Source organism: Drosophila serrata, unplaced genomic scaffold, assembly GCF_035046125.1.
Source record: "Drosophila serrata isolate PLE 108 unplaced genomic scaffold, ASM3504612v1 contig_36, whole genome shotgun sequence".
Lineage (NCBI taxonomy): Eukaryota > Metazoa > Arthropoda > Insecta > Diptera > Drosophilidae > Drosophila > Drosophila serrata.
This window is the reverse complement of record NW_028256934.1, coordinates 356,822-370,082: the sequence shown is the minus strand read 5'-3', so window position 1 is coordinate 370,082 and position 13,261 is coordinate 356,822. Positions and strand designations below refer to the sequence as shown.

At 36.7% G+C, this 13,261-nt stretch overlaps 2 protein-coding genes and 1 pseudogene across 4 annotated transcripts in view; 2 read left to right on the top strand and 1 right to left on the bottom strand.

Annotated features, from left to right (window-relative positions):
• The window catches only part of LOC110187111 (type-1 angiotensin II receptor-associated protein), a 9,261-nt gene extending 1,363 nt beyond the window's left edge, over positions 1-7,898 (top strand). The window contains exons 2-4 of the mRNA XM_020956521.2: positions 159-305; positions 6,942-7,011; positions 7,116-7,898. Coding sequence (XP_020812180.1) covers positions 159-305; positions 6,942-7,011; positions 7,116-7,330 — 432 coding nt within the window. The 3' untranslated portion in view covers positions 7,331-7,898. The remainder of the gene's footprint in view (positions 1-158; positions 306-6,941; positions 7,012-7,115) is intronic.
• On the bottom strand, positions 7,722-13,261 carry LOC110187112 (uncharacterized). Its single transcript, XM_086834884.1, has 5 exons — positions 11,927-13,261; positions 11,613-11,729; positions 8,461-8,738; positions 8,227-8,386; positions 7,722-8,168 (listed from the first exon to the last, which is right to left on the bottom strand). The coding sequence occupies exons 1-5, from the start codon at positions 12,133-12,135 to the stop codon at positions 8,006-8,008; spliced, it is 927 nt and encodes a 308-aa protein (XP_086691010.1). The 5' UTR covers positions 12,136-13,261; the 3' UTR covers positions 7,722-8,005.
• Positions 9,423-13,261, top strand: part of LOC110187077 (protein sidekick pseudogene) — a 77,039-nt pseudogene continuing 73,200 nt past the window's right edge. Inside the window, exon 1 of one of the 2 annotated variants that reach the window (XR_015272171.1) lies at positions 9,423-10,359. The product of XR_015272171.1 is annotated as a protein sidekick pseudogene, transcript variant X2 (transcript). The remainder of the gene's footprint in view (positions 10,360-13,261) is intronic. The other variant, XR_015272170.1, reaches the window with a different exon arrangement.

The window sequence follows — 13,261 nt, the reverse complement described above, 5'->3', positions numbered from 1 at the left end:
AAGTTAGCCAAGTTAACCGCACATGACAGCCGATACACGGACAGGCGGCGGCTGGCGGTGGCCAACTTCGTGGGGCTTCACTTGGCACTAAGCCGCTTATTATTAACCAAGCTAACCAGAGATGCGTTTTTTGCCACATTTTCCTTCATATTTTCCAGCTGGTGGCCTTTGTGCACTTTTTCTTCATCTCGAATGCCATGCTGGGGAGCTGGGACCATGGTTCGTTTCAGTTCTACAACTTTCTCTTCCTGATTGCCATGTTCTGGACGATGCACAGCAAGGACTCCATCGAGGCGGTGCAAACGGTGAGTCGAAGGAAGAATTATAATAGTAAATCTATTTAACTTTTTTATTAAGAGTCCCTTTTAACCCCTTTGATTTGAAGCTAAGCTGCAAAAAACCTACATTTATATGTTTTGTTGATGATAAATCTTAATCACATTATTTATTTGTAACAAACATTCAATTCTTATTAAATATTATTAAAAATAGAATCGCCGGGTAGTGTAAAGATGAGTGTCACACACAATTAACTCTTATTATGGCGATTTAGCCTTTGCTGTGACTCACAACTCACATTGCATTGTTGATAGCTCCGCCGAGTTGATAAGAGGGAAAAAAACCATCAGAGTGAAAGAAAATCTCACATTTAATTTGTTTATAATATTCGACAATAGACTGGCACTTGCCTGGCGAATTTTGAGCTTTAGTTTTTGTTTTTAATCAAATTCAAAGACAAGTCACACCACAAACCGGTTGCGAATGCTAGCTCACAGTTTGTTCCTCAACAATTAACATATACAGGCGAAAATATAAATAACAAAATGCTCTCACTAACAAAAAATATATATAGTTTTTGGTATTGAAAGAATGACGAGCGTGTGATTTGCTTGATTGATTCACTGATGCAATGCATTACAGACATACCAATTAATCGTTCGAATTAATTACCTTCTGTTGAGAATACAAACTAAGGCAATGCCATTCTTTATTTGTTGATTACATAAAGGTTTTATTTTTATTCGAATGTTTGATTTACTAGACAATATGGGCTTCTTACTTATAGAGAAGATTATCCAAAGTTATTTAAGATATTAAAGACTATTTAAAAGACAGCTTAAAAACAAAAGAACAAAAAACCAAAAAAAAAACAGATAGGAATTGAGATAGAGCCTATATCTTAAGGGAGCCAATATTTTATAGGGGCTCACAAAAGTCTTCTTTATTTGCTTTCTTTTTTTTTGTGGCCGATAAGATAATGTGTTATCCACTGACTAAGTAGTTCACTCTTTCTTAATAAGATTTATTAAGGGGCCCTAGTTAAACTGAGAAAAAACGCTAGTTACTCTACGAGTACTCTTTAAACATTATAATGGCAAAAGTTGAGCTAACGATGAGGAGTTATGACCAATCAATTTACTCGCTTATGGGTTAACTTGGCCATAACAGGCATAACATAGCATTGCGTCGTGTAGCCTGGCCAAAAAAAATAATAATATAAAAACAAATAAAAATACGAATAAAATAAACGGAACCAAATCACAATCCAAAAAGTCCAAGTCCAAACGCGTGGTGGTATGCTAATGAAAGCTGATATTTTGGCAAATGCACTGAGAGAATAGTATGGTATATAGTATATGTATATATTGGTCAGTAAATTAAAAGTTAAAAATGTTAAGGATATTTTTGAATCCCTTATTTCAATTTTTTTGAATTAAAAAAGCAAAATCAGATGTGTCAGAGGGTCTTATTAGTATTCACAAGGTTGAAATTTGTAAATTCTAAGCGCCAAATATGGTCTTACTAATTTTTATATTAATTTTAAACCTATTTGAGCTAAAGGAACCCCTCTTTTTGCGCTGTGTAGATTTGAGGCTACATAACTACCTTCACATTGAGGTCCTTGTTTAAGCTTTTGGGCTCTAGGATTGCGTGTGGCTTTGGTATATGCGTGTATTAATAGATGAGTTAGAGTAAGTAAAGACGGTAAATGGCTTGGCTCTCAACTATGACCTTAGGGCGGCCGAAAAAGTGACCACAGCCCACCGTTTGAAAACTTCACAACCGCCTCATTTTTTTTCCCATTTTTCCGCCCCAAGGACATGGCACGCGATTGCCATTTTTTTTTTTTTTTGGGTCAGAGAGGCTCCATTTTGAGCAGTGTAAATTACGATTCCATTCCCAATTCCCATTCGGACAGGAGGAGGACTCGCCACCTGGTTGGACTTCCAAACTTGGTCGGTTTGTTTGCTTCCTCGAAAGCCATTAGCAACGCCTTTTAATCAAACTCCTCCACGGTTCCATTTCAACTCGACGCGATGTCAAATCCTGGCCAGTCATGGCGTTCATTACCCCCAAACGACTGGCTGGAAAAGTACAATTCAAAAAATCAATGAACATTATTTATTTAATTAAAAGAAATATATGTAAATTGTGTTTTTGTTTCTTACAAACTTTGAGGGAGTTTCCCCGAACAGTTAAATACTCGAGCGAAATTGTTGTTTTCAAGCCAAGTTGAAGTGGGTTAATGATTTTGCAAAAGGGCAGAAGGGAACAGAGGCAACCATTGGAATTTCGACATGTGTTTTTGTGGGTTAAAGTAAGGGTTTTTTTTTATTAAATAGTGATTGTTTACTACTTTTTTGAAAGCACTTAAGCGGAATACTAATAATAATTAGAAAATTAAACTAGGGCAAGAAACAGCTGCATATCCAAGGTTAAGTGACAAGATCTTTAAATAATTATTTAACAGCTTTTTTTTTACCCTTGCAGGGTATTATAATTTTAGTCAGATGCTTAAAAAGCGATGAAGGAGTCGACCCTATAAATCATATATATTCTTGATCAGGACAAACAGGCGAATCTTTCTAGGCATGCAGGAAAGAAAGTAAATTTTTGTACATTTTTTCGAAATTTTATAAGGGGTTACATCGTTAAAATTGTAAAAAATTTATAAAAATTTGAATTTTTGAAATTTTAATTAGAGTATGCAGATTTATTAACCCTAAAAAAAACTAACTTAGAACCGCTTTCCGAATTAAAATTAATGCATTTTTGGCGTACTTGTGCGTTGGAATGGAATAATAAATATAGATAAAAATTACTCAAAAATGATATCATTTTAGTCAGAAGCTTGTAACGATGTGAAGGAATCATATATATTATATATATATATATGCTTTCATTTCCGATTTTACACAAAACTCTAGATTTATATATAATTGCTATATATCAAATTTGATGAAAATCTGTTGAAAACTGGAAAAGTTATAATTTTTGTTTTTTAACATTTTCCGATCGGTCCTATGGCAGCTATATATATGTATATATATAGTCCACCGATTCCCCATGATCCGATTTATATAGTACTAAAATTATATAGAAGAATAACACCATAGTTTCATTCAAATGCTCTTGAATTTGTTCCAAATTAAATCTCGCACATCTGTGCTTATGATTCCCAACTAGTTCTCACCTCCCCGGAACGAAGTGTCTTCTACCGGCCACGTCTCAGATATGTGTTGTGTTACAAAAGTTGCAAGTCATTGTTTACTAGTGTTCAAAGTTAGTAACTGATCATGGATACTTACTGGTCATAGGTAGGTCATATAGTGATTATACTTACTTACTGGTCATAGTTACTTAACGTTCATAGATACTTACTGGTCATAGGTACTTAGTGATTATACTTACTTACTGGTCATAGATACTTAGTGCTCATAGCTACTTACTGGTCATAGTTACTTAATGTTAATTGATACTTACTGATCATAGTTACTTATTGGTCATAGATACTTACTGATCTGAATTAGTTACTGCGCATAGCTACTTGCTGCTCATAGTTATTTTTTTTCTTATCATTTTCCGATCGTTCCTATGGCAGCTATATATATGTATATATATAGTCCACAGATTCCCCATGATCCGATTTATATAGTATTAAAATTATATAGAAGAATAACTCCATAGTTTCATTCAAATGCTCTTAAATTTGTTCCAAATCAAATCTCGCACATCTGTGCTTATGATTCCCAACTAGTTCTCACCTCCCCGGAACGAAGTGACTGCTGCCGGCCACGTATCAGATATGTGTTGTGTTTAAAAAGTTGCAAGTCATTGTTAACTAGAGTTCAAAGTTAGTAACTGATCATACATACCCACTGGGCATAGGTACTTAGTGGTCATACTGACTTACTGGTCATACTTACTTACTGGTCATAGTTACTTAACGTTCATAGATACTTACTGGTCATAGGTGCTTAGTGATTATACTTACTTACTGGTCATAGATACCTAGTGATCATAGCTACTTACTGGTCATAGTTACTTAATGTTAATTGATACTTACTGATCATAGGTACTTACTGGTCATTGATACTTACTGCTCAGAGTTACTTGCTGCTCATAGTTATTTTTTTTCTTAACATTTTCCTATCGTTCCTATGACAGCTATATATGTGTATATATATAGTCCACCGATTCCCCATGATCTGATTTATATAGTACTAAAATTATATAGAAGAATAACTGCATCGTTCCATTCAAATGCTCTTAAATTTGTTCCAAAAGAAATCTCACACATGGGTTTTTATGATTCCCAACTTGTTCTCACATCCCCGGAACGAAGTGACTGCTGCCTTCCACGTATCAGATATGTGTTGTGTTTAAAAAGTTGCAAGTCATTGTTTACAAGTGTTCAAAGTTAGTAACTGATCATGGATACTTACTGGTCATGGTAGGTCATATAGTGATTATACTTACTTACTGGTCATAGTTACTTAACGTTCATAGATACTTACTGGTCATAGGTACTTAGTGATTATACTTACTTACTGGTCATAGATACTTAGTGCTCATAGCTACTTACTGGTCATAGTTACTTAATGTTAATTGATACTAACTGATCATAGTTACTTATTGGTCATAGATACTTACTGATCTGAATTAGTTACTGCGCATAGCTACTTGCTGCTCATAGTTAATTGCTGCTCATAGTTATTTTTTTTCTTATCATTTTCCGATCGTTCCTATGGCAGCTATATATATGTATATATATAGTCCACCGATTCCCTATGATCCGATTTATATAGTACTAAAATTATATAGAAGAATAACACCATAGTTTTATCCAAATGCTCTTAAATTTGTTCCAAAAGAAATCTCACACATGGGTTTTTATGATTCCCAACTTGTTCTCACATCCCCGGAACGAAGTGACTGCTGCCTTCCACGTATCAGATATGTGTTGTGTTTAAAAAGTTGCAAGTCATTGTTTACAAGTGTTCAAAGTTAGTAACTGATCATGGATACTTACTGGTCATAGGTAGGTCATATAGTGATTATACTTACTTACTGGTCATAGTTACTTAACGTTCATAGATACTTACTGGTCATAGGTACTTAGTGATTATACTTACTTACTGGTCATAGATACTTAGTGCTCATAGCTACTTACTGGTCATAGTTACTTAATGTTAATTGATACTAACTGATCATAGTTACTTATTGGTCATAGATACTTACTGATCTGAATTAGTTACTGCGCATAGCTACTTGCTGCTCATAGTTAATTGCTGCTCATAGTTATTTTTTTTCTTATCATTTTCCGATCGTTCCTATGGCAGCTATATATATGTATATATATAGTCCACCGATTCCCTATGATCCGATTTATATAGTACTAAAATTATATAGAAGAATAACACCATAGTTTTATCCAAATGCTCTTAAATTTATTCCAAATCAAATCTCGCACATCTGTGCTTATGATTCCCAACTAGTTCTCACCTCCCCGGAACGAAGTGACTGCTGCCGGCCACGTATCAGATATGTGTTGTGTTACAAAAGTTGCAAGTCATTGTTTACAAGTGTTCAAAGTTAGTAACTGATCATGGATACTTACTGGTCATAGGTAGGTCATATAGTGATTATACTTACTTACTGGTCATAGTTACTTAACGTTCATAGATACTTACTGGTCATAGGTACTTAGTGATTATACTTACTTACTGGTCATAGATACTTAGTGCTCATAGCTACTTACTGGTCATAGTTACTTAATGTTAATTGATACTAACTGATCATAGTTACTTATTGGTCATAGATACTTACTGATCTGAATTAGTTACTGCGCATAGCTACTTGCTGCTCATAGTTAATTGCTGCTCATAGTTATTTTTTTTCTTATCATTTTCCGATCGTTCCTATGGCAGCTATATATATGTATATATATAGTCCACCGATTCCCTATGATCCGATTTATATAGTACTAAAATTATATAGAAGAATAACACCATAGTTTTATCCAAATGCTCTTAAATTTATTCCAAATCAAATCTCGCACATCTGTGCTTATGATTCCCAACTAGTTCTCACCTCCCCGGAACGAAGTGACTGCTGCCGGCCACGTATCAGATATGTGTTGTGTTACAAAAGTTGCAAGTCATTGTTTACAAGTGTTCAAAGTTAGTTACTGTTCAACATACTTACTGGTCATAGATACTTACTGGTCATAGTTACTTAATGTTCATAGATACTTACTGGTCATAGTTACTTATTGGCAATTGATACTTACTGATCAAAGTTACTTATTGGTCATAGATACTTACAGTTCAGAGTTACTTATTTTTTTTTTACTTATTGGCTTATGTACAATAATTTACAACGTTAATTTTATATGGGTAAAAGGTGTAGATTATATAGCCACTTGATCTTTGTAAATAGGCGGAAGTAGGTGCTTTTTAAAAACCATTTCCTCAGGCACAAAAATATGCTTTGAGAAATAATTAAGAAAAAATCTTGAGGAAATAGATACACGATATTATTTCTGATTTTTAAATTAGCTTAGTAAGTGTTTCAACCCAAGCCTTAACCAATTCCACGTGACATTTCCCTTGATTTCACACACTCATCTCGTGTCATCTCTCCTCGTATCTTTCCAGGCGCTTGTCATCAACGCTTCTAGCATTTTCTTTGATCTCGTCAACATTATTGTTTATTTCCATGGCATGAGTAAGTAGTGTTTCATCTCTCTCCCCAAACTACCGCCAGAGATAGATACTGTGTGATATCCTATGAGATTAATTAATGTTGATATATGTTCTCTCCATTTATAGACGGCTGGGCCATTGCATTTAGCATTATTAACCTGATCCTGAGACCAGTGAGCGTGGCTTTGCTCTACCGGGAATTCAATACACGCGGTGGAACCCTGCAAACGGGCTCCGTGTTCCCCACCAGCCAGCAGAGGAGCTACCAGGACATTGATCGACCCACACAGCCGACACCCACCAACTCGCAGCCGGGTCCGAATGTGGCTAGCATTTTTTAAAAGGTCTCGGACGGAGTGTCCTTAAGTGTCCTGGCGCGGCGAGGACCCTTCCAAATACCTAGACAACGAAGCGAAGCGAAGTGAATGTGGAAAGACAGAATAGACTCTCCTAGTCAGTGTACGGCGCCATCAAACAGCAAAAATCAAAAAATTCACAGTGAATTATGAATCTAAAATTACGAATCTAAGGCACACGTCGTTTTGTTAAGTGTGGCGGCGATGGGGGAGACAGCGTTTAGTTTTTTATATTTAAGCATTGTAGTTAATTTTTTTTGTGTGAAAAAAAAGACAAAATTTAATTCGAAATGACAACAAATCTGTGTCCGTGTCCGTGTCCCAATTTTATCTTCTTTTTTTTGTAACTGTTGACGATTAAAGACGACTAACCCAATTTTTATATATGTATATTAATATTTATATTCGTATTTGTATAACAAAGATTGCAATTCTACTTTATACAATATATATATATACTTATCTAGATAAACCGTAACGCTAAACTGTAAAACCCAACAGAATATTTGAAAAATAAAAATCGGGCGTCATATCGTTTGTAAAAACAAATAAATACATTGATTTCCCCACCCTCGCTTTACATCCATTTTACATCTCAATCTCATCACCTTCCCTCCTGTACATTAAACCCCTCAGAAACACCGCATCGATGTCATCCCCCTAGAAACCCTCCTTGGCTGCCCGGAACTTGTATGTATTGCTGCGTCCATCCAAACAGGGAACCTGCACCAGGTTGAAATAAATGGAGCCCATTAGCTGCGAGGCCGAGGTATTGGTCATCTTCAAGCAGGAGAAGAGCATGTCATCGCAAATGCAGTGTGATCTGTAAGTATAACATTATATCATTAAAAAGAACAAAGTTTATTAACATGAGCACTCACTTGGTGTACAGGGAATCGTTCTCCAGTTCGTATTTGTGCTGATAGGCCCGGATCTTCACAGGACACAAATCATGCTGGCGACAGCATCGATCCATGGCCATCTCACTGCCCAGATCGCTGTATGTATTGGCAATGTCACCAGTGCCGCACCACTTTGTGCCTGTTAAGGAAGGGAGGAAATTAAAGGAGAGTCAGCACTAAAGGTTCATCTATAGTGATCCTGACTCGGCTCACCTGGTATTATCCCGCTGAGCAGAGAGATGGGACTGCGTGGAAGGATATTGGCACCAAACTTTAGGCTCACCGCCGTCGAGGAGGAATCGCTGCCACTGCTGCTGCTGCTCCGCTCTCCGCCGCCCTCCAGCTTGGAGGCCTTGTGCCGGGTGGCAAAGCTCAGCTTGTCCACATGCTCGCACTGGTCCATTAGCTTCAGCATCTCGTCGAATTTGATCTCCAAGGGGCGATTATAGTGCGACAGGCCGTCCAGGAGCATCTTGCCCTCCTTCTCGTTGCTGAGGGTGAGAGCAAAATACGGAAAAAATATATTAAAAATGCTCCCAAGGAAGCTATATGATATAGTCATACGATCTGGTCTTTTTCGACTTATATACTTTAATGAACAAGAATTAAAACTAACTTCGTGAAGTCAAAGTTTATATAGACCGTTGCAGTATTTATAGATTGAAATTCGATCACTTGTAATTAATACAATATAAATGATATATATTTATGTTAAAAAACAATAAAGTAATGCCTGCTTATTTTTTATTCACCGTTTTGCATTTTGGTCTATTTTTAACGATCGTTTGTATGGGAGCTATATGATATAGTAGTCCAAAATTCTAGATTAATATATCATTGCTATATATCAAATTTGATAAAAATCTGTCGAAAACTGGAAAAATTATAATTATTGTTTTATTTTTTAATATTCCGATCGGTCCTGTGGCAGCTATATATATGTATACATATAGTCCACCGATTCCCCATGATCCGATTTATAAAGTGCTAAAATTATATAGATAAATAACACCATAGTTTTATTCAAATGCTTTTAAATTTTTTCCAAAACAAATCTTGCACATCTGTGCTTATGATTCCCAACTAGTTCTCACCTCCCCGGAACGAAGTGACTGCTGCCGGCCACGTATCAGATATGTGTTGTGTTACAAAAGTTGCAAGTCATTGTTTACTAGTGTTCAAAGTTAGTAACTGATCATACATACTTACTGATCATAGTTGAATATTGCTTATAGTTTCATTCTGCTCATAGCCATAAGGTCGGAAATGACTGCTTCACATAATTACAAAACTCTGACTAAAATTAGAATACCCCTAAAAACGCTTGATATTTGCGATAATCCCAGTTAGTTTCCTTGAATTTATTATTTTGTAGTAGTTCTAATTAGCAAAATAATTACTAACTGGTCGAAACTGGGAGTAATCAACCCTTCCAATAAGAAAGAGGCGAGCTGATATTAACGAAATCGCCGTTTCCGCTCTTTTGCCTCGCTCTTCTCGTTCTCTTACCGCCTTCCAATACGGCGCAGCGACTCTCACGGCGGCCATTGAAAAGAACAAAATAAATTCATAACAGACGAAAAAACGCGCGCGAAAAGAACACGGCAAAGACATAATAAACGAAAAATTAGCTGAGCAGGTTGATCGCTGCGGATAAAAACCTCAAATTACGTGGAAAACTACGGCGGAAAGTCAGTGGCAGGTGGTAAAAGTGCGGGAAACCCAGTGGCAAGTGTGGAAAGTGTGGAAAATCGTCGAGTCCCGGCAGTGAAAAGTGCAAGCGAAGCTGGGACTCAAAGGAGTCCCAAGCCGGGCCAACGTCGTGCATTTTTTTTCAGCTAGCCAAACCACGTATACACAAATATGTATGCATATGTATGTATGCATGTGTACGTGCATAGCCAAAAGAAGTGCGTTTTCTAAGGCTAGTTAACTTTTTTTGTTCTTTTTTTAATGTGCAAGTGTAACAAATGTCCAATAAGAAGGCTTTTACTTTTGCTTTTTTCCTTGTGTGTGTGTGTGTGTGTGTGTGTCTCCATCAGCCAATTCGCCGTTAGGATCCGCAGCAAATTCACCGTTAGGATCGGCAGCAGCAGCAACGAATGTATGCGGGTGAGTGAGACAAAACTTTTTTCTTCTTTCCCTTCTCCTTTGGCTTTCCTGCTTTTGCACGTGTGTATTTCTTTCCTCCTCTGCCCTTATTTATTTGCCCTTAGCATGGAAAGTGAAATCTAAGAGCGAGAGAGGCGCTTAAAGAGTACGATCCTCTCTTGGCGCTGCGAATTTTTGGCATTTGGAAGCTGCTGCCTTTGTTTACCTTTTTCTTTTGTTGGGAATTGGTAAATGGGAAGAAATGCAAGGGAACCTTAATGAAACTTAACTTATATAGTACTAAAAATTACTATTACTAGTTAAATTATACTGTTGCAGGGTTTTATAATTTAAGATATAAATATTTTACAGGATTTTAAAATAACGGTTTAAATTTAATCAAAATCGAATTATTATCTTGTGTATAAATGTTGTGTTTATCTTCTCTTAGTTCTTATTTTCTGGTTAGCAACATTTATTGATTTTTAAAGATCCAATTGGACAATGCTAGGGTTTAAAAATTTAAGCGTGCCGCAGTTAGCTTTCTTTTCTTATTATAGCCTTTCAGGGTATTATAATTGTAGTCTTAAGCTTTAATGATATGAAGGAGTCATTTCCGACCCTATAAATCATATATATTCTTGATCAGCATCAACAGGCGAATCTTTCTAGCTGTTTCTGCCAGGAAAAAAATTTTCAAAAATTTTCAACTTTTTTTTTTTTACAAAAAAGGGTTAGTTAGATCGTCAAAAATTGGCAAAATTTTAAATTTTTTTAAATTTTAAATTGAGTATGCAGATTTATTAAGCTAATAAAAACTAACATTGGACTGCTTTCCGAATTGAAATTAATGCTTTTTTAGCTGAGTTATGAGTTTTGTAATACCTTGATTTATCGGATATATGTACATATAGATATAGATAAAATATAGATTCAAAGAATGCTTAGTTTTCATCAATTTTCGATTTGATCCTATAATTCAATTGCAAACTCCAAGAGTGTATAAGCCTCGTCTTCTCCAAGTTAGTTTCCTTACTTACATTTAAATTTAAATGTTAAAAAAGTGTGCAAAATATTGTATTTGTCTATTAGCTATTCGGTATTCATAACAAATGCATTTGAATGAATGTCTGTGGCCCTCTATTTCCGGCAAGCCTTGGCACTACGCATGATTATATTATATACAAAATATATATAATATATATCTATTTAGTGATATATATATAACTATATAACTATATATGTATACCTATTTAGTGGACATGGGTACTCACTAGATTTCGATGAGCTCGCACCCTAGGAGCAGCTTCTGTGGCCCCAGCTCCGTAACGGCTATGGTCTGATCGTGATAGTATATCATAATGAGCGAGTCGTTGCTCACCCGCTTTCCGCTGTCACAAAAAAACAACAAAGACAAAGGTTAAATATACATATATATAATAATTTAGAAGAGAGAGTGAGGCATGTTCCATGTGGGACGGGCTACGTGACACCCATGGCAATGGCTTTGAGTGAAAATCCTCCGCACAATCAATGCCGCTTTGAATGCTAATCAAGGGGGGGCGAGGAGAAGAGACACTCGACTCACCTGTACTTCTTCATCTGGCGCACGCTGCGCTGCTCGATGATCTGTTGGGTGAAGGATTGGAATGAGGGGAATCCCTGGAGGCCCTGCGGCAGGCTAAAGGAAAGCGTGGGCTTGGCCACCGCCTCCGATGTGAGATAGCCAAGTAATCCGCAAAAGAGCAACGAGGCCAACAGCTGGAGGCGTCGTCGCAGCCACAGATTGTACGGCATGGCTAAAAAGGGTATTATAATTCGATCCCGATTCGCAGATCCTTCTTATATGGTAGAGCTGCCTTTTAATTCGGAGCCAGACCCCAAGGCATTGCCGGCTGGACTGAGTTGAGTCGCTACCCAAACAGGACGGCCGCTGCTTAAGTTCGTGTATTGTTTAATTAATCAGCTGAAGAAGTTCGCGCCGGTTCTCTGGCTGTTCTCTATGAACGGAAAAGAAACATATAGGATAGGGTTTAGTGGATACTCAAGGAGCACCTGCTGCTGCTGCCGGTTGATGGTTGATGGTTGCTTGAGGTTTGGGCTGCGTGTCAAATGTTGTAGGCGTCTCCAAGAGCTTCTAAATAATTTAAACACTTTTATACCATAGAGAGAAAATACAGTGCCGCCTTGATTTAATATATATTATATATATAGGTGCAGAGTGAGAAACAAAACGTACCCTGGGGGCTTGAAATCTTCCTCAAAAGGGGTTTAAGTTTAAGCTATACATTTTAATTGTACATTGCAGGCAACAAAACAAGATTATACGGAATTGGTTGCCTCAAAAATTCAACTTTTTGAAAGGGAATGAGAAATGCAAACTGTATTTATGGGGGCTCTATAGAAATTGGGGTTTTAAAACTAGAAAAAAAAGGTGCCAGATGCTAGAAAATTTTATTTATATTGGTAGATAGAAAATGGAATCAAATTGCTTTTATTATATTTATTTATATGTAAATCTTACTAGAATCTATTTTGTGGTCAAATTTAACCTATAATCTTCTCTGGAAATGCCATAGAATACTCTATAAATATGAAATCACCTTACTTTCAGTTCAAAAACATACTTCAAAACACCTTTTTTCATTAATTCCTGTATATCCTTATTCTATACTTGGTTAAACATATATTATTTTTTGTCAGTGCTTAACTATGGAGAGACCCTTCCGCCGGCTGGCCAATTTCCCAGCGTTGGCTCAGCTCCGGGGCTAGTGGCAAGCACTCCATCGGCCGGTGGTGGCAGGTGCCAAAAAAAAAAAAAAAAAAAACTGCGATTCAGCGCTCACACAGCTGACCTCGTTCCCAGACCTGTGGCAGAGGCACAATGGCCACCGGCTATGACACGCACTGCTCCGCAATCCTC

Coding starts and splice junctions, on each gene's coding strand:
- LOC110187112 (XM_086834884.1), bottom strand. CDS start 12,135: ATGCCGTACAATCTGTGGCTGCGACGACGCCTCCAGCTGTTGGCCTCG. Junction 8,387..8,460: donor GCTCAGCGGGATAATACCAG/GTGAGCCGAGTC, acceptor CTTCCTTAACAG/GCACAAAGTGGTGCGGCACT. Junction 8,169..8,226: donor AACGATTCCCTGTACACCAA/GTGAGTGCTCAT, acceptor TTATACTTACAG/ATCACACTGCATTTGCGATG.